Source organism: Physeter macrocephalus, chromosome 11, assembly GCF_002837175.3.
Source record: "Physeter macrocephalus isolate SW-GA chromosome 11, ASM283717v5, whole genome shotgun sequence".
Classification (NCBI taxonomy): Eukaryota; Metazoa; Chordata; class Mammalia; order Artiodactyla; family Physeteridae; genus Physeter; species Physeter macrocephalus.
The window spans coordinates 135,294,305-135,321,029 of NC_041224.1; the positions used below are offsets into that span (position 1 = coordinate 135,294,305).

Below are 26,725 nucleotides of genomic sequence, written 5' to 3' on the forward strand. Positions count from 1 at the left end.
TTGAGCAGCCCAAGAGATCAGGAGGCAATTAAAAGAATCCTTGGGGCTTCCCTGGTGGCGCAGTGGTTGAGAATCCGCCTGCCAATGCAGGGGACATGGGTTCGTGCCCTGGTCCGGGAAGATCCCACATGCAGCGGAGCAGCTGGGCCTGTGAGCCATGGCGGCTAAGCCTGCGCGTCCGGAGCCTGTGCTCCGCAACGGGAGAGGCCACAGCAGTGAGAGGCCCGCGTACTGCAAAAAAAAAAAAAAAAAAAAAAAAAGAATCCTTGAAGTCAAAGTCAATGAAAATAATCAATCATGTGGTTGTGTATCCATAGTATCTCACCTGTTTTTTTCAAAGCATCACCACTTGGAAGGAAACCCCAGAAATTAGGAACTCAGACTGAGGAAAGGTGGCTGCTCACTCTCCCGGTGCCCTTTGGGAAGATTCAGAGCAGTCAAGGCAACCTACTGCTTCAACTGCTTCCCCTACTTTTGCCTTGGAGAATTGGCCAGAGGAAGGAGGCAACACATCATGTATTCAAACATTTATCGAGCACCTACTTTGTGCCTGGCAGTGCGCTAGGCACTGAGGCTACAATGATCGTCCACATTTCCTGAACTCAAGTTGCTCACAGAAGACAAGGGATCCAGGGACTTCCCTGGTGGCACAGTGGATAAGACTCTGTGCTCCCAATGTAGGGGCCGGGGTTCAATCCCTGTCAGGGACCTAGATCCGCCATGCATGCTGCAACTAAGAGTTCACATGCCACAGCTGAAGAGCATGCAAGACAAAACTAGGACCTGTTTCTTAGTTTATTTATCAAATAAACTAATAAATTTTAGTTTATTTATTGATCTGTGTGGAAAAAAATATTATAAACATTCAAGTGTTTTGGAAAATAAGGAATCCATGATGGGTCAAGACAAAATTCTATACCTGAATCATGAAATCATAAATCTTCAAGGTTTGCTGTTTATGCTACTGATTTTGGAATGTGTTTTCAGAGAGCAGCAATGATTTCTTTTTCACTTGCTTTATGTATCCTCTAGCATTGTATCAGACACAAAAGGGTATTTAACAAATGTTGTTTTGGTTTCGGTTAAATCCAAGCTAGAAAGGATACTCTTTTTCTTTTTCTTAACAAAGTTAAGAAGAAAAAGAGAGGACATTCCAGTATGAAAATAAGCCAAGTGTTGAGGCCAATAAAGTTTGGACAGTTTTAAAACAATATGGAATTATGTCTCATTTCTAAAGCTCTGGGGGTAGCCTACATTTATAATGGCCTCTGGGAGCTTGAAATTCTAAGGTTTCAATCCAAATAAGATAGGAAGGCATCTTTTAAAAATAAATATCCAAGTTTTTATTGAAGTGCTTTAAGTATTTCTCTTACTTGGCTCCACTTTGAGATAAAATTAGAAGAAATAAAGATATATTTCATAGCCTTGGAGAATCTTAGAAAAGGGAGGAGGGAGGATCCAGAAGACCATCCAGAATGACCTTGAGAGCTTTTTCAGAACATACCTGCTGGACTTGGATGGGGTGATCTGGAGTATAGGAGCTAGGCATGGGAGACTGGGCACGGATGCTTTTAAGAAGCTCTCCAGATGATTCTAGTTCAGAACCACATATGAAGTCCAGTCACTCTATTTTATAGATGAAGACACTAAGACCTAGAGATTTGAAGTGAGCTGCTCAAAGTCTCATAGCTCGTTAGTGACAGAACTTAGTATTGTGCCTTCTATTATATCACATAGATTTCCATATTTCAGCTAAGGTTACCATAGCCTCAATTCCATAGACACAGCTCTATAAATAATTTAAAAATATTTTTTCTTGGATGTTGTATAAGAGGGAAGCTTAGCTCTGAATGGACCAGTATGCCTAATCAGAAGCAGCAGTTAGGAGGTAAGATCATAAACGCCTCAAAAAATCACTTAAATAAAAGACTGGGGTACACTGGTGCAGTCTCTCAGGATGTGGAATTAAAAGGAAACTGAAAGATCATTCACTTGGTTTAAAAAACAGAACTAACTATCACAGTACAGTCTCTTTTGCTCTACTCTGACTTTTGAAATGAAATATACCTAGAGTAGTTAAATAAAATTTAAAAAAAACATAGCATTGTGTATTAAGAGCACATTTAAAATTTTCATTATCATATAATAATTTGGTATAATTACCTTTTTCCCCCCACCTGCTGCTAAAAAAATCTAAGATACTTTTAGTGTAAAAAGTCAGAAAAAGAAAGGCAAATTCCATATGATCTTACTTATACGCAGAATCTGAAAAAACAACAACAAACAAACTCATAGGTACAGAGGACAGATTGGTGGTTTCTGGAGGGGGGTGGGGGAGGGGCAAAATGGGTAAAGGTGTCAAAGGTACAAACTTCCAGTTATAAAATCAATAAGTCCTGGGGATGCAATGTACAGCCAGGTGACTACAGTTAATAATCCTGTATTGTATATTTGAAAGTTGCTAAGACAGTAAGTTCTAACAGTTCTCAACACACAAAAAAAGTTTATAACTCTGTGTGGTAATGTGTATTAACTAGACTTACAGCGGTGATCATTTTGTAATATATACCTATTTGAATCATTATGTTGAACACCTGAAACTAATACAATTTTAATTATGTCTTAAAGATATAATTATATCTTAATTAAAGATATTTAATCTTTAAATATATCAATTATATCTTAATTTAAAAGTTTAAGATACTTTTCCCTCCTTCTCAGATTTAAGTATGATCAGAAACTTGTATCTAACTGAACTAAATACATATTAAGTGGAAAGTTTTGTCACAGTTTGGATTTCACACACATTCTTACTTATATCTGTCTTGAAATACTCAAGACTGGTATGCATAATACTATTTATTCTAAGACTAAATATAAATACAGGTCACAGTGGAATTGCAAGTATGTTTGTTCCAACAGCTCCAAATTATAAGGTGAGCAACCTGTTTTTATGCTCTTTTTCTCTGGCCTTTCTAAAACTGCAAATTGCCCAGCTAGCTTAGCCCATGGGTAAGCTTATAACTGGCAATGTGGGTGGAGGTGTGTGTGAGAGAGATGGAAGAGGAAGAGACAAAGTTAGAAAAGGGAGTTCCACTGAACTACTAAGGGTAACCAGTTACCTTACTATCACTTCCCAGTTCTTATTCGGTAAGTAGCCCTTTGCTTTCTTTGGTCCTATGCAGCTATCTCTCTTCTTATTCCTTAGAGAGACAATGTTATACTACTAATGTTAGATCAATCATTCATAGTCATTCATTAATCATTTTAATCATTCATAAAAAGCACTAAACACCAGGTGACAGAGGGCCAAATTTCCAGAAGCTCAAAACCTTAAGAAAAAAAAAAGCCACGCAATGAAGTTATCCACAATTCCCTCCTCAAAATGTGACCACTTCCAGACCCTGATAGAATTTTGCCCATGCCCTCCTAATGCCACAGGCCATCTTCTACTTTGTACCCTTAATTCCACTGTGCAATATAAATGCATTGTGGCCAGTACATTTAGGCATTTGCAGCTCCCATAGCCCTTAATCTGGTACCTTGTGCATAGTAGGCACTCATAAAGGAGTATCAGAAAATTCCATCTGTAAGATCAACCTAAGGGGAGGGGAGTCACTACCTGATAAAGGATGTGGCATAAAATATTCATGTGAGGCTTGAACGTACCAGTTTCATTAAGGAACTATTCTCACATTACATAGCAATCAGGCAGATGCTTCAGGAGGGAACAGGTTTCTTTCAATTGGTATGTCATGTCATGGGACTTTGAAAGGAGATATACCTAGTGCTTTAGAAAGCTCTTAAGAGAAGCTCCCTAACTCCCTCTAGGAAAGCTAAAAATAGGAAGGGTGAAGACCACAGTGAAAACCATTATGGAGGCTCTGCAATGTCTCTTACAACAATGCCCCAACTTGACAACCTCTCAGGGGCAATATTACCTGACTCCCAAGAGTCAGCTCCTTGAGAATTTCTTCTTCCATGGTTCTCAGAGTTTGTTCCTGAACCAACATGTTGCTTGGACACCAGCTAGAAGTGTAAAATTTTTGATCATCTTGGGACCTACTGAATCAGAGACTCTGGGGTGGAGCCCAGCAATCTGTTTTTTAACAAGCTCTCCAGGGGATCCTGCTATAGGTTAAACTTTGAGAACCACTGCTCCACCCAGAACCTCCCAGACTGCTGTGTACCAGTGGCTCAGGTCACCTGGAAAATCTCATCTGGGCTCTTGGACAGTGGAGAGACTGAATGTTTGTGGGGGGAGGGAGGGAGACTAAGACTTATAATCCCTTTTTTGTCCTATTAAGATAAAAATACCCCAAAGGTCTCTCCACAAAAATAACACTTAAATTATCAATTCTAATCTTAATAGGGATTTGCTAACTCAGCTGAGAGCTGGAATAGAGTTTGTTTGGACACTGTAAGTTGATTTGGATGCACTGGGCTGAGTTAGCCTGAGTTGACATTTATCTTCTGTGATGGCCATGAAGGAGGGTTTAGTAAGGTGATCTATAGTATATGAACTATTTTAAGAGTATATTTAATTTACATAACAAAATATATCAGAGCTACAAGAGGCCTTAGGAACTGATTGTTTTTCTGATCTCCTCATTTTACAGAGGTCTCACAGAGGTGATAGAGGCAGGACCACAAAGTGAGTTGTCACCATTCCTAAAGAGAGCTTGTTCTAGGGATTCTAATACACTATATGCAGTGCCAGGAATACCTGATAGCACTCAACATTTCCCTTACAGGGAATGGATGGTAGGTCTAACTGGGTAGACCAAAGACCAAGATGATATCCTGCTCTCAAGGAATTCAGTCTGATGGTTAACAGCCATCTCAATATCTCTTCAAGTTCTAGTTGACTCAATTATACTCATTCATCATTTCATCAAAAGATCCCAGAAATTTCTCTAAAAAAATCTATTATATTAATTAGAATTATTTTGGTTGCAAAAAATAGAATCTACCTGAGCCAGCTTAAGCAAGAAGGGAGCATTGATTACAGTGCAATCAAAGAAAGAATTGGACAAGCAGGCCTCTAGAGGGTAGCAACCAGGGTCTGGAGCACTGTAAGGAGCCCAGAAAGTTCTTTCATGGAACAGAATGGTATTTTTCTGTTTCACAGGATACATGGGAGAAGAAAAGTTACAGATAGTCATGAGTTTTGTATGTTACATGTAGAATTGCCTACTGAAATACTTGATATTTTTCTTTTTTTAAGTTAAAAAATCCCCCCAGCTTTAATGAGATATAATTTTAAAATTCACATACTATTGAAACTGAACAGGACCCTGTGGGGCTCTACCGGGTACAAATACTTTTCCATGTTCCCTGGTTTTTGTTTGTAGGAAAAAGGCTTTATAACCTTCCCTGAGTGGCAAAGGGCAGATTCAAGCAGCTACTAATTAGGGGAGTGAGGGATTGCAGAAATAAAGGAAAGGCAGTCAAGAAAAAATAGTGCAGTGATGGGGCAGGGTCCTGATTCCTCCTCAAGGGATATACATAGCAATCTGATACATATCTCTGAACTCTTCTATAGGAACTAAGGCCCCACCCTGTTGGAGGATGGTAACCTCAGGCAGAGCACAAGCACTGGACCCCAGACTGGTTGGAACCAGAAGGTTGATGATTGAGATTCCTGGAACACCACCCTGTTACCTCCCCACTAACCAACCAATTAGAGGAAGATAACACATCCTGCAGACCTCCCCCCAAATTTTGCCTATAAAAACTCTTCCCTGAAAACCATCAGGGAGTTTGGGCTTTTTGAGCCTGAGCTACCACACTCCTTGCTTGGCCCTGCAATAAACCCTTCTCTGCTCCAAACTCTGATATTTTGGTTTGTTTGGTCTCACTGTGCTTCGAGCATATGAACTTGGGTTCAACAGCACTATCAAGTTCACTTTTAAGTGTACAACTCAGTGTTTTTTCGTATAGTCGCTCATTCACGGACCTGTGCAGAATGGTGAAAAATTTGAATTTCTAGACACACACTCTCATACTAAAGACAAGTAACCTTTTTGTAGTCTATTGAGGGCACATCTTTAGCATTTTTGTGCTTTTTGTTAGTGATGTTGCTGGTTTGAATGGCCCCCAAGTGTAGAGCTGAAGTGCAGTCTAGCGTTCCTAAACACAGGAAGGCTGGGAGGGGTCTGACAGAGAAAACGCATGTTAGATAATTGTTTTTCAGGCATAAGTTATAGTGCTGTTGGCTATGAGTTCAATGTTAATGAATCAACAATGCTGTACATCCAGAAAAAGGAATAGGCAGTTTGCCAAGTATTGATGTAACACCTATATAGTGTGATGAGGCTATGGAGAAGATGGAAAAGTGGCTAAATTTGTGGATTCATGAGATGATAACCAACTTTAAAAAAGCATAAGTATAGTAGATAGCATAGTTGTGATGCTGAAAGCCAAAGAAATTTACTGTCACATTACCCAGGTGAGGAAAATGTTAAACTCTTCTTGGCTGGTGTTTTAGTATAAAGAAATACTAAATATAATTACTTAAAAGAAATCTATATTAAGTAAGTTGTCTTTAAACAGAAACACACACAAAACAAGGTAATGTACGATTGACTGATGAAAATGTTATGACCAGAAGCTTTGGAAACCTAATCCTATATTTGCCTTAGGAGTAATGCCTCCTTAGTCACTAATTCAGTGTTTGTGGCAATTTTATAGAACATAACTACCATGAAAAATGAGAATTACTGTATATTCACAAAATTATGTCTCAGTCACCACTAACCAATTCCAAATAAGAATCATCCCAAGACTTCCCTGGCGGTGCAGTGGTTAAGAATCCGCCTGCCAATGCAGGGGACACGGGTTTGAGCCCTGGTCTGGGAAGATCCCATGTGCCGCAGAGCAACTAAGACCATGAGCCACAGCTACTGAGCCTGCGCTCTAGAGCCTCTGAGCCACAACTACTGAGCCCGTGTGCCACAGCTACTGAAGCCCACATGCCTAGAACCCATGCTCTGCAACAAGAGAAGCCACCGCAATGAGAAGCCCATGCACTGCAACGAAGAGTAGCCCCACTTGCCACAACTAGAGAAAGCCCTCATGCAGCAACGAAGACCCAATGCAGCCAAAAATTAATTAATTAATTAATTAAAAAAAAAGAATCATCCCAAAAAGAAGCACTATACCCATTAGCAGCCATTACCCATTTCCCCTCTACTCCCAGCTCCTTGCAACCACTAATCTATTTTCTGTCTCTATGGATTTGCCTATTCTGGACATTTCATATAAATAGAATCATACAATATGTGGCTTTTTGTGTCTTGGTGCTTTCACTTAGTACAATGTTTTCAAGGTTTATCCATGTTTTCCTAGGTGGCTGCACCATTTTTCAATCCCACCAGCAATGTATGAGGGTTCCAATTTCTCCACATTCTTGCCAACACTTGTTACTGTTGTCTTTTTTATTATAGCCATCCTAGTGGGTGTGAAATGGTATTTCTTTGTGGTTTTGACTTGCATTTCCCTGATGACTGATGATGTTTGATATCTTTTCATGTGCTTATTAGCCATTTGTGTATCTTCTTTGGAGAAATATCTATAGAAATCTGTTTCCCATGGGATATTTGTTGAGTGAAAGTACTCTTTATTTTGGATACAAGCCCCTTAACAGATATATGATTTGCAAATATTTTCTCCCATTCTGGGGGCTGTCTTTTTATTTCTTGACACCTGAATAGACTTTTTTTTTTTTCTGGCTGCGTTGGGTCTTCATTGCTGCGTGCAACATTTTCTCTAGGTGTTTCTCTAGGTGCAACGTTTTCTCTAGGGTTTTCTCTAAGTGTGGCGAGTGGGGGCTACTCCTCGTTGTGGTTCACGGGCTTCTCATTGTGGTGGCTTCTCTTGTGGTGGAGCACGGGCTCAAGGCGTGCAGTCTTCAGTAGTTGTGGCTCGCGGGTTTAGTTGCTCCGCGGCATGTGGGATCTTCCTGGACCAGAGCTCGAACCTGTGTCCCTTGCATTGGCAGGCGGATTCTTAACCACTGCACCACCAGGGAAGTCCCCTGAATAGACTTTTGATCCAGATGCCAGATCACTGGTTCAGTTTGCACGGGTGTCTTCTTCTCAGATGATAAAGCAACATTGGCAATTGCTCCCTGTGTAACCATGTGAAGTGGGGAAAAGGACAATTCCAAGAAAGGGGACTGGACAGGGCAGATGATCAAATAGGGATTCATTACAATTATACAGTTATTATGTCATTTCCTTTCATTAGAGGGAAGTATATATAATTACTCTAGAGATTACAGATCACTAATTGTTAGAGGGTTAAAGATATGTTACTAACAATGACTTCAGAAAAGACAACCACACTTCTTGAATCAAAAGATAATTTTAAAATGCCTGATTTCTTATGAAAGTGTGTAAACTCAGGAAACAGTGATATTTCAAAATCATCCATTTTCTTTATTTTTTAATAGAAAAATAAACTGTATGGCATTTACAAAAAGCATTCTCTTCCTCAAATAACAGTTCCTTCCTCAAAATTTTAGAAGCTGCTCAAATAATGCTCCTAAAAAGTAGCATTGTCTAAGTACAATGTACAGTAAAAGGCAAAAAATATGGAAGAAATTTTATATTTGTTCCAAATATGTACTTTGAAGTTGACTACTTTGAACAGATTTCAAAAGAGCCCTGTGTTGTACCTAATATTCTCTGTCCTATTAGGCTTATCTAAGCATAGACCTTGCTTAATTTTATCCCTTGTCAATACAAATATCTTTCTTTTTAAATTTTACTAGTGTTATGAGCTATGTTCCCCCAAAATTTATATGTTGAATCCCTAACACTCAGTACCTCAGAATATGACTGTACTTGGAGATAGTCTTTAAGGAGGTAATTAAGTTAAAATTAGGGCAGGCCCTAATCCAATATGACTGGTATCCTTATAAGAAGAGGAAATTTGAACCCAGACACATATGAAGGAAGATCATGTGAAGACACAGGGAGAAGACAGACATCTACAAGCTAAGAAGAAAGGTTTCAAAAGAAACTAACCTTGATGACACCTTGCTCTCAGACTTTTGGTTTCCAGAATTGTGAGAAAATAAATTTTTGTTGTTTAAGCCTCCCAATCTGTGGTGCTTTGTTATGTCAGCCCTAGCAAACTAACACAGTTAGTTAGCTATAGAGATGATGTTTTTAAGATATCAACTTTTCCTCTGTATCTGAAAAGGAATGTTATGAAGGGCTTTGTTCCTGTTTATATGCCAATATCTGCTAATTAAAATATGTCATTAAGGCAGATCGAGATGAACTGCTACCTGGACATTCTGTTAAAAGAATTGTTATTTATGGTTGTAAGAAACAAAACTTTTAAATTACATGCAAATGTAACTTTACCAACTGGCTTCTCCTAAATTAAAGTGAATTAAAGAAGGGTTAGGTTTGCTAATTTAACAACTGAGAATTTTATTTTTATGTTAAAAAATTCTTTCTTCTTCTTTCTTTTCCTCTAGATAGTCCTCCTTGAGAACTAACACTTATATAGCACTGACTACGGGCCACGCTATAGTCTGAATGTTTGTGTCCCCCGCCCCACAATTCATATGTTGAAATGCCAACCCCCAAAGTGATGGTATTAGGAGTTGGGGCATTTGGGAGGTGATGAGGTCATGAAGACAGAACCTCATGAATGAGATTAATATCCATATAAAAAAAAGTCTGAGAGAGCTCCCTTGTCCCTTTGGCCATGTGAGGTCACAATGAGAAGTCTGCCATCAGAAAAGGCCCTCAACCAAACATGCTGGCACACTGATATCGGACTTCCAGCCTCCAGAACTGTGAGGAATGAATTTCTGTTGTTTATAACCTACTCAGTCTGTGGTATTTTGTTATAGCAGCCTGGATGGACTTGGACAAGCCAGGTTCTTTTTAAAGTTCTTTAGTTGTTCAATAGATTTTTTTTTTAATAAATAAATAAATTTATTTATTTATTTATTTTGACTGTGTTGGGTCTTCATTTCTGTGCGAGGGCTTTCTCTAGTTGCAGCGAGCGGGGGCCACTCTTCATCGCGGTGCGCGGGCCTCTCACTGTCGAGGCCTCTCTTGTTGCGGAGCATAGGCTCCAGACGCACAGGCTCAGTAGTTGTGGCTCACGGGCTTAGCCGCTCCGCGGCATGTGGGATCCTCCCAGACCAGGGCTCGAACCCGTGTGCCCTGCATTAGCAGGTGGACTCTAAACCACTGCGCCACCAGGGAAGCCTCAATAGATATTTTTAAAGCACCTGTGATGTGCCAGGTCCTCTTCTAGGTGTTTTGGATATATCAGTGAAAAAAAAACAGAAAAGTTTCCTGCTCTTGGGGAGTGAGTAGATTGACAATTAACCATAGTCACCATAAAGAAGTAGATGACATAGTATGTTAGAAGGTTAAAAGTACCACGGAAAAACTAGAGCAGGCTGAAGCACATCAGGAGTTCAGGGGATGGGAGGACCTTGGTTCTAAACAGGGTGATCAGAGTGGGCCCATAGGGTGATAGTTAAGCAAAGTCTGAGGGAGGCCAGCAAGTTAGTCCTGTGCACATACCTGGGGAACGAGCAGAGACAGAAATTTGAGCAAAGCTCTGGGGCAAGAATGTGCCTTGTGTGTTCAAGAAACAGCCAAGACTTTGTCTTTTACTCTCTGGTCCCTTTTCCTCTGATGGTTCTGTGTCATTTAAATGTACTTAGTCATTCCTGGTTTAAACTTAGTCTTAGGACCCAGGCATGATCAGGTCTCCCTCTCTCTCCCTTCTTGCTGTCTCTTAAGGGGTTACTCCAGGTGCCTGTGTGTGTGTGTGTGTGTGTGTATCTGGTTTGTGGCTGCTCCTTTTGCTGACATCCACTGCTCTTGTATTTGTCTGTGACTTCAGCCTTGACAATGCAGCAAGACTGCTCAAGGGGAGGCTGTCAGCCTTCCCCAGCTAACTGGGCAGCCCTGGCCCTGCTCATATTCCAGCCTTGTCCTGGTTTGGGGCCAGCCCTTTGCAGCCTCAGCTCTAGGGCCTCCTCACATGGCCCATGGCAGGCTCACTCGCTCTCACTTCCAGCTCCCTACTTGGAAATGATAACATTCAGGATTTCTTTCACAGCCCTCATAGTTGTAGGATGGAGGCTGCCAGGAAGTATAATCTTAGGTTGTACTTTCTGCCTGGATCTTCTCTTCTACTACCAACTTCTACTGTGATGACTGCCTTGGTGGTGTGAGCTCTATGAGGTGAACCTCCAGCAGATTTCCAGAAAGAAGAGAGCCAGCATTCTCTGTTCACTTTGCCCAGGCCAGGGCCACAATGCCAACCTGGTCTTTGTTGACGAATTGGTCAGAATGGCCACATTTGTTGCTTGATATCCCTGTAACTTCTAGATATCACGGCTAGATCCTATCAAAGGTCTTTCAAGTCACTGGTTTCCCCAACTCCATCATCTAAGACCAGGATGTCTAATTTTTAGTCATGTTTTGGAGATCAGTTTCAAGGCTTCCTAAATACATATCCACTCTTTTACCATAATTCCCCCAGTCTAGTTACTGGAGAAAAATGGATTTAACCACATACTAGAGGAGTGCCTGTGTACTAGACCTTACGTCCCGGCCAGATGAATCACCCACTACCCATCTGTGATTCTCTCTATAATTTTACCTAGAACAAATCCTTCCACTAAAACTATGGATTGCATTATTACTCTTTTAGTCTCTGTTCTCAAGTATGCAACCACTGACCTGTACCTTGATGAGCTACATGCCTACAATACCTATAGACAGACTTGGGAGAGCTGTTCAGCCTTAGCATATGAACACACTCTGTAGGAGGACAGCCAGGTCAAGGGCAAGGTTTCAACATATTCATTGTACTTGGCTTTGCTACAAGGTGGAAGATTCCTTGACTCATTACTAGTTGGCCAACTTCATGAACTTATACCTCCAGCTCTCTCTTTCTATGCACACCTGGACTTCCTAAATATTACCTGTTGTGATTTTTATCCCAGACCTGCCATAATAAGGTCAGGTCTCCTAGCACACAACCTTTGGACCCCTCATGCCAGCAAGGTCAGCAGCGCCACCATACATGGAAAGAGCACAGGCCATAGCAGTCTACAGCCTCAACCCCGGCCTGTCATTGATCATGTCAGCTAAAGTCTGGGACAAATTTTTTTTTTGGGGGGGGACAAATTTTACATAACCTTTTCTAATTCAATGATACCCCTTGTAGGGATAACGCCTAAAAGGATGCACATAAGAAACGAGTCAGTCATCCCTCTGGGAGACTCCTCCCAGTAAGCAAGGGCAGCCTCTTTTTGGACAGATCTTCACAGTCATCTGAGGGCAACATGGTCTACTGGTGATGTTTCCTTAAAAACCCAAAGGGCTCTTGAGACAACCCCTCAGGGGCAAAGTCACCCTGATTTTGAGAGAGAGGCAAGTTAATGTCTGGCTTCCGCACAAGAAATATAGTTCTGGAGGCTCACATGGTGTGCCTGGAAGGAAAATGTTGTTTATGGTTGTTAGGTTCCTCCAAGTGTGACTTCCGTTAGTCCAGTGCACAGGTTGACAGCACCTCCATGTACAGTCCTTGTCACCTGGCAGGCCTTAAGGTTTGGGAACCTTAGTTACTGGAAACTTTAGTTCCAGTAATTGAGTCTAATCCTTGTTTTTGGAGGAACTGTCTGAAGGCAGTCAGTCCAACCTGTCCTGTTTGTACAGCCATTAACCAGGTGACATCTGTCTACCCCACAAAATGACTGAGAATGGAAGTGGGGAAGATATCAAAGGTAGTAATTAGTGATTTGCATGAGAGATGCAGGATCTGGGGTCATCCTCTGCTTTTTCTGATAGACTTTTTGATAAGGTTAAGGGAAATGGCAATTAAATATGGTTAGAGCCATCTGTTGGGGGAATGAGAAAGCCATCAGTAAGTCAAATTTAAGGGGCTTATAACCATTTCTAACGTGGGACTTTTTCCTGCTTATAATCGGGGCATTTTTCTTTGTGAGGAAGGCCCCTAGAGTGACTCTAAAAGACAGAGATCATTAATGTCCCTCCTCCTCCATATCTTTGGAGTCTGAGGTGGTCTCTCCTAAGAGCCAAGTGCTGTTCTCCCTCCACCAGCACAAAACCAGTGTGACCCATTCCAGTATCTATAACTTCACTTCCCCTCTCCCCCAGTCATCCCCCATTGCAGCCAGACATTTTGTCTGAAAGGCTCAGTTACAAGATGGACAAAGGATTTTTATAAAAATCATAGATACTTGTTATATTCCCTACTTTGGCCCATGTGGGCTGCTATAGAAGGACTTGGTGAGCAGTGTATTCAACAAAGTGGTTATTATACTAATGATGTACAACGATATTGATCCAACAAGAGAATCCAGGTGGCTGAACCAGAATTAGTTTGAATGCCCCAGGCCCTCTTTTGGCTGGGCATTTTTACCTGGAAGATGGACAAATCAGGCCAACGCAGGGTTGCCATTAGGGAAAGAAAGAAGTATGCTCAGTGGTCAGGATCGAATCCTGGATTTTCGAAATGGGTTTATATAAACCCATACCCCTTTCATCCTGGCCATTACTCTGGAAGCAGCTGAGAGATGATGATCCCTTTCTGGAGACAGCTGAATTCAGTGACCAGGAGGAGGTGAGGAAAATAGAGTCTCCCTGAGCTGATTTTTACAGAGGTTCTTCCAAGCTCAACAAAACCAGATTCTTGTGCACAGTACAAAGTGTGGAAGGTCCATCAAACACTTATGCTGAGTGGCTTCAGTAATAAAAGGTACACCATGGTCCAAAAAGCCAAAAACATTACATAGTTAGTTAGTTCCAAGTGTCACAATGGTGTGGTCAGAGTCAGCTGATCTAATTGCAACGACAGCTGACCATTTCCAGGCTCTTGTGGGTTTAAATTAGTTTAACTGACGACCTGCTAACTTCTTCTGTAAAAAGTCAAGTAGCAAATATTACAGACTTGTAGGCCATGCAGTCTCGTTCTAATTACTCAACCATGCCACTGTCCTGTTAAAACAGCCATAGACAATGTGTAGATAAATGGACAAGGTTGTGTTTCAATAAAACTTTATTTATATAAATAGCCAATGAGCTGCCCACTCTGGTCTAAACTTGAGTTAATACATTCTTTGAGCCAGATTCCTATTTCTTATGTATGTTTAAGCTATAACACAGTCTTGTATACTTATCTTTCTAAATGCACAATTTCATCAATGATAATTTAGGATTACAGTGGCTATTTGGGGGACCCTTTGATATGGACAAAATTGTTCATTTTAGAGATGCCTTAGAATAAAAAGAGAACAAAATCTAAAACATCCAGTGTTCTACATTTTTTCATTGTTATGAAGAAGCACCAGAAGAAATTCAGATTCCAAAATTGCTTCCTGAAGGGATTGCTTGACCATGGCATAAAACAAAACTCTGAAAAACATAAAGTAATCTAAACAAATCAGGATATAATCTAATGGGCTTTATCCTACTATTTCTGCTCCTCCATTTCCCTGTGCCCCTGTATCTCCTGATAGGCTCCCCTTCTCTCTTGGCCAGCCAGAAACCCCCCAAACACCAGTTAACCCTTAACTGAGAGCAGGAAAAATCACTTGTGGTTGATTTTATTCCCTAGTCTCACTGTGACCTGAGAGACATTTTAAAGACTTTTGAAAGCCTAGGTAAAAATAAAGAGAAATTTGCAAAGAAATTTGCATTATTGTAAGATTGTATAATAGGTCATATATTAGAGGAAACCTCAGATGCAAAATAAGTGGATGGAAAAGACAGAATAAGATGACACTGGGATGACTTAAAGATGCTGAGTGTGAAGGAAATTAGAGGAATTTACAGACGCTATAGATGGTGTTCCTGTTAGAAACTGCAACTCAGATTGAGACTTGAACCCACGGTCTTTTAATTGAGATTACACACCTGGTCTCAGGACTTAATGAAGCTCAGGTTTTTGATGTCTCCTCACAGAAAGAATTCAGTGAGAGACAAAGTGATAGGTAAGAAATGGATTTATTTAGAGAGAAACACACTCCACAGAAAGAATGTGGGCCACCTCAGAAGGTGAGAGGCCTTGAAATATGCCATGGTTAGTTTTTATGGGCTGGGTAATTTCCTAGGCTAATGAATGGGAGGATTATTATACTTTGTTCTTGTCCTTGTTCCACTGTCTTCACCGTCAGAAAACCCAGTGGGCAGGGATGTAAATTCATTCAGGTCCTGGGGGCCATAAACAAGACAGACTTCCACACTACACTGTTATTCTGATACCAAGTGGTGTGCTGCAAAACTATTCAGTTCTGATGCTAACTACTCAGAATTAGTGTCAGACTCTCAGGTTAAAGGGAAGAGTCCACAACAACTGCTCCACTTCAGACTCCAGTTGTAAGTGAGGGCCCCAGGCCACTGCACTTTTGATCAACTGGCTACAAATCCAGGGGGTTCCCATCACCCCCTTCAGGTTTGATAATTCACTGGGATGACTCACAGAACTCAGGAAAGTGTTATACTTACAATTACAATTTTATTATAAAAGATACACATCAGGACCAGCCAAGTAAAGAGACTTATAGGGTGAGGTCTGGGAGGGTCCCAAATACAGAGTTTTCCACCCTCTCCCTATGGGGTCAGGGTGCCTTACCCTCCCAGCACATTGATGTGTTCACCAACCAGGAAGCTAGAGTTTTTATTGGGGTTTCATTACAGAGGTATGATTGATTGAATTATTGGCCACATGACTGAACTCTATCTCCAGTCCTCCTCTCCTCCCCTGAGGTCAGGCTGGTTCAAATTCCCGACTATCTAATCACATGGCTGGTCTTTCTGGTGACCAGGCCCCATCCTGAATCATCTTATCTCTTAGCATAAACTCAGGTGTGATCCAAGTGGCTTAGAAATAACAAAGAAATTCCTATCACTCAGGAAATTGCAAGGATTTAGAGTCTCTCTCCCAGGAGCAAGTGGTAAAGTCCAGTGAAATTCTTTATTACACGGCGGCAGGCCATCCCTTGACCTTTGGCCATCATTCTTTACATACACCTAACATTTGGAGCAGCCAGTGAGGGGTAGGGACAGCAGGATTTTAACTCTATCGCCTAATACATTTGACTATCAATATCAGTATTGTATTCAGTGTTATAATCTTACTAACAATGCCAGAGTACAATATGGTATATGTAGCCTGAAAAATAAAGTCAAAAGATACTGGCACATTGCTACAGTCCTATTTAGCCATTAATAATTAGTCCAGTCCATCATCTTATCACATGACAAAAATGTCTTCCAGGGTGAGGTCACTCAGGTTTGCAGGCTTCCATTCATTCCTGTCGGGTTCCAAAAGCAGAAATGATCTCAACAATATATAGCTTCACCTTTTCAGGCATCCGGTATGATTGAGCTAAGAGACAATATCATTTCTTGCTCTGAGCCTCTTCTGAAGTGTTAATGTAGCATTGTATTTCCCTCATTGCATAACCCATTTGTTTATTCCTTTACCTCAGCTAAGAAGATTCCTCCTTCTCTTTATTTATACACAAACTTTTCCAAATTTGGAAGGGATGTTAGGTTAGGCCACTATGCTGTTCTAGATCATAGTCAGCAGTATCAGCCTAGCAATTCCCCCGCTCCTTGCCTCACCCTTCAGCCACATCTACTCATACAGGGCATGGTTATGTAAAAGGATTTCAATCTAAAATGGAACCCTGATATGAAATGGAGAATCTCATTCATGCACCATCAGAAGAAAGGAACTTGGGCTTCCCTTGTGGCACAGTGGTTGAGAGTCCGCCTGCCAATGCAGGGGACACAGGTTCGTGCCCCGGTCCGGGAAGATCCCACATGCTGCAGAGCGGCTGGGCCCGTGAGCCATGGCCGCTGAGCCTGCGCGTCCAGAGCCTGTGCTCCGCAACGGGAGAGGCCACAGCAGTGAGAGGCCCACGTACCGCAAAAAACAAACAAAAAACCAAAACAAAACAAAACAAAAAACAAACAAACAAACAAAGTAGAAAGGAACCTAACAACTGAGAGACTGATTTTCCTAAAAGCCTGATTTACAGAAGACTGAGACTTATCTCCTGACCGATAAACATCTACTAAGAATCTCTCCCCATCCTCAAGCCAACGTACTTACTACTTGGACTCTGGCTGGACTCCCCAATCTTTGTATCCCTTGTGAATAGATACAGTCCTCCCCAAACCCTCAACAGACTTACCTGTAGCTTGCTGCAGCATGCATTCCCCAAACTGCAATTCCTCTGCTATTCCTGAATAAACTCAATTTATGGTAACTCAAGCTTGCCCCAGTTTACCTCTTTATTTAGGTTGACAGTTACATAGGTACAGAACTAGTGGGTTATTTCTACCACTGGGCAATACAGCTGCATTCAAAGGCCAGTCAGATTTCTTATTATACACACCATAGTAGCAAACCCAAAGACTATTTTATATTTGGTGTCTTAGAGGCTGTATGTTTTATAGCTATAGATCCGTGTTCTGCTTTCTTTAGAGTCCCTTTAGATCAAAATCGTCAGTGCTTATTTGCCTTCTCCTGGGAAAGTCAATAATATACCTGAACCATTAGGCCCCAGGAGTTTATTGAGGTATCCTTCTTCATTTCACAAGTCCTCAACCACAACTTGTGGTTCTATTCTCATGTAATTTGTGGATGACCTTTGGGTTGTGTTCCAAATTTGAGGTGCGCTCTAAGACTAATCCTGCTATCGATTTACTGTTTTAGCTTGGAAAGATGTAAGATTTCTCCCCCCCACCAAAGTTACAATTTTGTTATTAGCTAAAACATGACTTATCCAGCAGTAAAACCCTTACATTTGACAGACTACAACCTGTTAAAAAAATTTCCTGGACTAGTACAAAGAGACATTTTAAAAGATTCCTGGATCTCACTAGCTACTGAAATTGCCTTGCCATCATATGAGTTTACTAAGTAATGGGTAATCAAACCACTTCACTGTAAACCCTTGAACAAGACCTTGGAGTTCTCTTTCACCTTCTTGGCATTCGTCAAACACCAATAGCTACTACAGTCTCTTGACTCAGTGGCAAAACCTGCTGGCCTTGCCTAAGGGCAACAGCTGCAGCAGCTAAACTAGTGGAGGTTTCGGTTGACTTGGTTCTAGGGTGTCCTTTAACCTAATGGTCCCTCATGCTGTATAATCTTCATTGCACACTGATAACGTGCAACACTCTCAGCAAGTAGGGTTACTTCTTATGAAATCCTACTATGTTCTTCCAGTCATCATTGTGGTTTTTAAAATTCTGTTATTCTTCCATAATCTGAAGAAGGAGAAACTCATAAATGTTCAACCTCTGCTTGTGAACTGTGCCCCAAACTGATTTACTAAAATCACTTTAGGAAATTCCAACTGAATCTTGTTTGTTGACAAGTCATACCTTAAAACTGAAACAGGTGGGATGCACTATAACAGGTGTGACTTCACACTTCAAAATATGACCTCTTGCCAGAGGCAAAATTTGTGCAGGTGGCAGGACTCATTGTACCTATCAGAGCTTGTCAATTAGTTAGGGCTAGGAGATTTAACACATACAATGAGAGTAGATATGATTTTGGATAAGTTCATGGTTTTGAAATGCTTTGGATACCACAAAAGTTTTTAACTTTGGTAGGAACCCTTTAAAAATGGTCAGCAGCTTAAAGAACTTTTGAGTGATCTAATGCTCTCTAAGGAGATGGCTAATCTAAAGCCAGAAGCTCATGCAAAGGAGGATAACATGGAAGCTAAAAGAAATGCTCAGGCTGATCATTATGCCTTATAGGCAGCCCTTGCTAATATCCTAGCCCCTATGGAACCCTGAGACCAAGTTTTTGCAGAGGTTCAAAAAATCTATTCTAGAATGGCACTGGTTAGCTTCAGAGTCAGAAAAAGATACTAGGAGAAATCTGGATGCAAATCACACGAGAATAGTCTCAGGCACTCTGGCTTCTTGTTAGCAACAGAGGTGCTCAAATGGGACCTTGCAGAAAATTTTCATGAAATTATCCACCAGAGTAAGGATAAATTGGGTACTATACATAATATATATTGGTGTCAAACTACTGAGGGTGTTTCTGGTTCATGTCTCATTTGTCACCAGCATAATCTTGGTAAAATTGTGAAGGTAGTATATAGACACCTTCAAACAGATTTCTCATAACTACTGGCAAAAGTATTTTTAAAAGTCAAATTTATTGAGCTATAATTTGCATTCAGAAAAAGTTTCTCTTTCAGAGTACAATTCTATGAGATTTGACAAACACATACAGTCATGTAATCACTACCAGAATCAAGATATAGAACATTTCTATCACCTGAAATGATTCTCTCATTACCCTTTGTCAGCAACTCTCCTTCTAGCCTCTGCCCCTAGAAACCACTGATCTGTTTTCTATTCTTATAATTTTGCATTTTCCAGAATGTCTTATGAACAGAAGCTAAAGTATGTAGCCTTTCAAACCTGGCTTCTTTCACTCAGCAGAATTATTCTGAGGTTCATTCATGTCATTGTATATATCTATAGTTTCTTTTTACTGAATGCTTGTACCATAATTTGCTTATCCATTCATGAGTTGAAGAAGACTTATTTACAGTTTTTGGTGGTTATAAATAATGCTGCTACAAATATTTACATACATGCTTTTATGTGAACATAGGGTTTTATTTCTCTTGAGTAAATACCTAGGAGTGGTATTGCTGGGCTGTAATGGTAAGTGCATGTTTAACTTTGTAAGAAACTTTCAAACTTCTTTCTAAAGTGACTTTACCTTCTCATACAGCAAAGTATGAGAGTTCCAGTTGCTCCACATCCTGGTCAACACTTGGAATTGTCAGTTAAAATTTTTTTTTCTAGTTATTCTAATAGGTTATGTAGTGGTATCTCTTTGTATTTTAATTTGCATTTTTCTTATGACAAATAATGTTGAGCATTTTTTATTTTTATTTTTTTGGTGGTACGCGGGCCTCACACTGTTGTGGCCTCTCCCGTTGCGGAGCACAGGCTCCAGACACGCAGGCTCAGCGGCCATGGCTCACGGGCCCAGCCACTCTGCGGCATGTGGGATCGTCCCAGACCGGGGCGCGAACCCGGTTCCCCTGCATCGGCAGGCGGACGCGCAACCACTGCGCCACCAGGGAAGCCCAATGTTGAGCATTTTTTCATGGGCTTACTTGACAGTTAAAATTTTTGTTCAGTGAAGTGTCTACACAAATCTTTTACTCATTCAAAACTCGTCTTTTTATTAGTGAACATTGAGAATTATTAATATTATATTCTAGATATAAGTCCTTTATCAGATACGTGTTTTACAAATACTTTCCCCTAGGCAGTGGCTGTGTCATATTTAAGAATCCAAGATAACAAGTTTTATGTTTTCCATTAGACACTTTATTGTTTCAGGTTTTGCATTTAGTTTTGTGATCCATTCTCCAATGGATTTATTTCTGTAAATGCTGTGAAGTGTGGGTAAATTATCTTTTTTCATATGGATGTCCACTTGTTCCAGAATCATTTGTTGAAAAGAACATTTTTTTGCCTTTCCTCCAATGAATAGTGTTTCTTTCTCAGAGTCAGGACTTTCTTAGTGATCCTGTCTTTCTTTCCTGTGACAGTAAAACTTTGACTAATATCCTTGGCAGGTTTTACGCAGGAGAGAGTTTCCTGTCTTTTGAGCTAATGCCATACTTTTTACTTGTGTTGTAAACCACATTACATTTCTATATTTTTGCTTTAGACAGTTAATTATCCTTAGATGATTAAATATAACACAAAAACTTACATTTACCTTCATTTTAAATATTGCTGGCACTTTTCATTTCTTTATGTAGATCTAAATCTCTGATATTATGTTCCTTCTACCTGAAGAATTTCCTTTAGCATATCTTGCTGCACAGATGTGCTGGTAATGAATTTGGCCTGCTTTTGCTTAACTAAAAAGTATTTCACCTTCATTTTTGAAAAAAATACTTTTTGTTGAGTATAGAGTTCTGGCCAACAGTTTCTTTCAGTAAAGAAGTGCTTCCCTTGTTTTCTGGCTTGCACAGTTTCTGACTAAAAGCCTGCTAATGTTAGTCTTTGTCTCTTTATATATAATAGATCTTTTTATTCTGGTTGCCTTTAAGATTTTCTCTTTATCTTTGATTTCAGAAGTTTTTTGTTTTTGTTTTTGTTTTTCCTCAGTGTCTGTCCTACTTGGGATTCTCTGATCATCTTGATCTGTAGTTTGATGTCTTTTTTTATTTTTAGAAATTTCTCATCCATGAACTCTTCCAGTATTTCTTCTGTCCTGTTCTCTCCCTCTTCACTTTCTAGGCTTCCAGTATTTGTAGATTAAACATTCATTATTGTCTCACAGATCTTGATTCTCTGTTTTTTTAAAATTCTTTTTTTATCATCATGTTCCATTTAGCTAATTTCTTTCTTTTTTTTTAAAGTTGGTCCAATTTTATTGAAATCTTTTACAGAATACAATTCAAATAGGAACCACTGCTGTGGTTTTAAGGCCTATAGAAATCTGAGTTATGTTTTACTGCAAAATATATAATATATTAATTCAAACTACAGTGTAAAAAGATTTTAATAATGAATTATATGTCCTCATTAAATTAGATATTTACAAATATTTTCCTAAATACTTACAACTAATTTAGATATCTTTTAAAGTTCAAAAAGCCAGTTTAAATTTGAGAAAACATACACTTACTGTAACTTGAAAGATGTTCATATTGAGATACTTCAGCCCCAACTTCACAAGCTACTAGAAATTAAGAGATACTTTGTTGCTAGATGAAAAAATTTCACTTATGTCAGGGAAAATTATATTAGACTACCAGTTTAAAATGAGCAATAGTTCACATAATATTAGAGAAATTATCTCTTGCCTTACAAATGCAAAATAAATCCTCTAGACTCCCTTCTCTGTAGAGACCACCACCTCACTATCCAGGCTTTGAAACTTAGCACAATTAGGGAAAAAACAAGACAGACTTTAGTATGACAATTAGTCAAAACATTTCCCCAGGGAAACATTTCTGATTTTGTTTTTGTTAAGCATTGTCTTGATCTTTAAGTTATTTTTTAAAAACAAAACAAAAAACAAAAAATCCCACTCAATTCCCAAGATCAGTTTGAAAATGAAAAAAATAGGTCTGATGGCTCTCACAGCAGCCTTCAGCATGTCAAGGCAATGTTTTAACTCACATCTCCAGATATTTCCTCCCCATTTCCTACTGACAACGTCCCCCCTGCCCTTAGAGTAGTTGAGGTTCCCTGTAATACAGACACTTGGTTTTTTTAGTGTTAGCTAAAACACATATTTTGAAAAATGTGTTTAGTAAATACCCTTCAAGTCCTGACCTAATTTCCTGATATACAAAGCATATAAGAGGTGGCGTCCCCTGAGACTGTCTAAGGCTTACTTTTGCACCAAGTATTTAGGAAGTTCCCTTGACTCTTAAGTTTTCCTTTCGAGATTAAAATTCAACATAGAAAAAAATTCAGTTATCAAACATCCATTCCTAATTTAGAGCAAAGCTACATTACATAGCAAAACTCCACTTATTAAACTTTATCTCATGCAAACTTAAAATTTTAAAAATAGTAATTCCAGGCCCCAAGGTAGACCTACTTAGAAGTAAACATGATAAACACTTAAATTTTTTTTTTCCAATCTTCCTAAAAGAAGTGTGTTTTTGGCTGATAGATCAATATTATACATCAAGTCTGTTGCTAAGGAACACAATTTTTGACCTGGTAAATTATTCTGGTAATCTGACACATGACCAAGATGCGAAGACTATAGAATTAAAGGCATTCTTTTGGATTCTGTCCTTTAATAATTTTTAAGAGGAAAACCATGAAGAGGCTTCCAGCTCAGTAGAGACATTGATTAAAGCTTGGTAAAAATGGGAAGGTTTGCAGACCTTGGGTAATGCACGTCAAATTCAACAGGCCAAAGGAGTGAGTTTTTCAATGATGGGGCTCTCACCACTCACAGGTTCGGGCCAGTTTTCCATAGCCTCCTCTCCCAGCATCGTAGTCCTGATGATAATCATCTCGCATCTGGCCCCCAGAATGGCCACGGCCACACTGCCTGCTCTCCTTAAAGCCTGCGTCCCAGTCTGTGCAAATGATCCGGTCATCCAGACACATTCCATTTATGTACTGCACGGCATTTTCTGCATCTGCTCTTGAATAGTATTCCACAAAGCAGAACCCATATGCTGTTTTCTTCATTTTATCCAGGCCCATGATGATTTTCTTTATGTCACCACTTTTGCTGAAGAGTTCATAGATTTGTTCTTCAGTTGCATAGAAGGAAAGATTTCCAACATACAATGTACAGCTTTTCTTCAGTAATTTTTCCTGTTCTTCATTGTCACGCCAGAAGTGCTGGTCCCAGTACTGGCTCAGCTTGACGTAGGAGTTGCTGTGCAGTGCCTTCAGGCGGCCACCCAAATAGTGCAGAGAAGTGGCCGAGGGTGCCGCCTCTCCAAGAATAATGAAACCATTTAGCTAATTTCTATTGGTCTATTTTCAAGTTCATTGATTCCTTCCTCAACTATGTCGAGTCTATTTATGAGCCCATCCTTCGTCTGTGTTTCTGTTATCTATATTCTAAATAGACTTTAAAATTTATTTCTAATAGTTTTCATTTCTTATAGTTTCTATCACTTTGCTGAAACCTCACTAATGTTCCACTAGAGCCTTTAAGATATAAATCATAGTTATTTTAAATGCCCCCTGTGGTAATTCTAACATCTGTGTCATCTCTGTATCTGTTCTGTTGATTGCTTTGTCTCTAGACAGTGGGTTCCTTTCATTTGAGTCTTTGTGTTTCATATTTTTTTGTTGTTGAAAGATGTACTTCTTGTGTAATACAGTAGAGATGAAGGTAAATAGTATTTAGGCCAGGAAATAGACACATTTCTTGTTCTAGGCTGTTTGCACAGGGGATTGAGTCAATATAGTCAGGATTTGAGTTGAGTCTGGGTTTTGTTATTGCTTTGTGGTTACCTTCAATGCACACTACAAACTTCAACTTCCTTTAGCATTACCTTGTGCTTAGAGGAAGGGCTTAGTATTAATGGATTTCTCTTAATGTTTCAATTCTACCCTCAGCTTTTCTACCTCAGTTTTCCCTGTGTGCCACTGCCACAGAGGTGATCTCTCTCCATGCTCTTACCTCTCCCCAAGGGCTAGGCTGCTGTAGCTTATTACTTGGTGTGTAATAGCCTGGTGGTAGAGGACAGAGGGGGTTCTCTATTTTCTTGTCCAGTCTCAATCTTAGGCAGTGTACCTAGGTCTTTTGGGGTAGACCTTTCTCAATGATCCTGCTCAATCTCCTTTGGCAGTCAAACTCTGCCTTGTATTTGGTGGATTTTTTTTTTTTTTTTTTTTTGGAAACCAATTGAACTTGTATTGACACCAACTACATGACTTTTCTCAGTAGCCTTATGGGAATGGATAAAGTGGCTTGACCCAAGATAACACTGATTAGACTTAGCAATGTTACTTTTAAATAAAACCAACCCTATTTTCCCCCCTAAGGTGGCTTAGAGAGTTCATAATAGTCACAAACTAATACTACAGATAAAACATTTAAAATTTTGATCCAAGCTTTTTCTATCATCCCACACTTGAAAGGTATCTGTTGAACACCAATTTCCCAATCCTAGCATCACTAGCTTACAAACCTTAGGGCTAATAACTCCCTTCTCATTTATCTACTGTTCAATTTCCATTAGTTTCAAGATACACCAGTGTAAATACCATGACACTTTTGCATGAAGTTAAGTATTCTACAGAGCCCAGAGTCATGGGATTGAACCAGGAGCTCCCACCTTTTATGTGAACTTCAGAGGTACCATTGAGGCTAAGGCAATTTAATTTAGGTTAACTAGGATCTGTTTCATTTGTAAGAGAACCCTCTTGCAACAGGTTTATTCAATTCTCTTAAAAATGGTGGCATTACTTTTCACCTTTCAGAAGCAACAGTTATACAAATGGAATATTAGATTAAGTCTAAAAATGTGGGCCCTAGTCAACTTTCATTATTTTTCTGCATATGATCATGATAAAGGATCAGGACATCCTTCACAATTCCAAGGAAAATCCAATTTAAAAAGTTTGTCCTTGCCAAACTCCATAAAACAGCCAGCAGAGCATTGCATCACCCAGTAAAGCTGTAGGTTTCATCACATGCACCAACAAATCTACGTGACTAGTTTCTGCACTCCTATTTTACAGAATTTATTTTACACCTATTGTACCAAACAGCATTTTAAACACGGACATATCAACTCTCTAATAAAGCAAAAACACAGGCATTTCCCTTATTAGAAACAAGATATACCATCACTTAAAATCTTCAAACATGACTGCACTTAAACTTTCATAATTTGACAGCACATTCAATGAGTAAATCTGCAGACAACTAGTTTTAACAGACAAGTTAAAAAACACTTTTAAGTAGACATGAATGTCCTAAACTGTTTATTAGGTAAGAATTTTACAAACATTACTTATATCAGTGGTAGCAGTGGAGCTGGAGAGTATTGCTTCTTTTCCAAGCTGTGCGGTGAGAACCACAGATAGTGTGGTGGAACCTGTGGCTCTTTCTGCTTGCGGATGTCAGTCCCTGAAACTCCCTGTGCTTGTGGACTGGTTTGGTGATCCACTGGGTGTCAAGGTTTCTTCTGATAGCTTTATGGAATGGATCAATGAGGATAACCTCAAAGAATTTGTACGTAGAATCTTCACCAACCCAGTAAGAATTCAGGACCCTCAGGGCCCTACAGTGGCGTCCAGCTCACTCCTCAGCAGCAGACTGAAGGCTTCGAGCAAACTTCAGCCGGTTGACACCATGGTAGACAGGTGTGCCATAGGTGGCACCCTTAGGAACTGGGTGTTTGCGGCCACTGCGGTGCACGCGAATCCAATATATGACATAACCCTGCTTGGCCTTGTACCCCAGCCTGCGCGACTCTTTGGGCCCGGTGGTGGGGGGGAACAAGGAGGCCTGGTGCAGTGCGGAGAGCTGGCAGTACTGCCAGCAGTGCACCCTGAGCAGAAAGCACATCATGTCTAACTGCTTCTTCCTCCATAGCTCCTGGATGTACTCGTTAAGCACCCATCTCGGCTCAGCTGATGGCTGCCGCCAGACCTTGGTGGGTATTGTATAGGAGAGAGTTTCTGCCCTTCTGTTAATCCTAGGAGATCTTTGGTGATCTGGGCACAGGACTGTTTCTTGCTCCACTCTCAGCAGTAGAGGGTTTTTTCCTTTACATTTTCCCCAGTTGCAATGGGTCATCACCAGTGCCCTGGATATTACAGGATTCTCTCTGCTCTTCCAATATCTTAAGTCTCTTCATCCATAGGGGAATAGGGACTGGATAAGGTTTGCACTTTTTTTTTGTGGCCATGCCACATAGCATGTGGGATATTAGTTTCCCCAGCAGGGATCAAACCCTCAGAGTCTTAACCACTGGACCACCAGGGAAGTCCCAAGGGTTTGCATTGTGGTGGCCACTTCTCTTCATTCATGCCCCACTGAAGGAGAATTTGCCAGTTTCCTGCTCTGCTTCAGTCATTCTCGTCAGCAGCTGGTGGAGGTTCATGGAGAAGATCCTGTGAGTATGTGTGAACTCCATTTGTGTCTACTGCTCCTACGGCTTTATCCTCTCATGGTAGTCCACACTCCGACT

The 26,725-nt window shown here is 40.1% G+C and overlaps 1 protein-coding gene and 1 pseudogene across 1 annotated transcript; both read right to left on the minus strand.

Moving 5' to 3' along the window:
• Positions 1–23,003: 23,003 nt before the first annotated feature.
• Positions 23,004–25,316, minus strand: LOC102980813 (nuclear cap-binding protein subunit 2-like). Its single transcript, XM_055088489.1, has 2 exons — positions 25,292–25,316; positions 23,004–23,509 (listed from the first exon to the last, which is right to left on the minus strand). The coding sequence occupies exons 1-2, from the start codon at positions 25,314–25,316 to the stop codon at positions 23,004–23,006; spliced, it is 531 nt and encodes a 176-aa protein (XP_054944464.1).
• A 232-nt stretch (positions 25,317–25,548) lies between these two features.
• On the minus strand, positions 25,549–26,331 carry LOC102980543 (60S ribosomal protein L15-like; annotated as a pseudogene).
• Between the last annotated feature and the right edge of the window lie 394 nt (positions 26,332–26,725).

Coding starts and splice junctions, on each gene's coding strand:
- LOC102980813 (XM_055088489.1), bottom strand. CDS start 25,316: ATGTCCGTGTTTAAAATGCTGTTTG. Junction 23,510..25,291: donor CGTGTTTAAAATGCTGTTTG/GTACAATAGGTG, acceptor TTATTCTTGGAG/AGGCGGCACCCTCGGCCACT.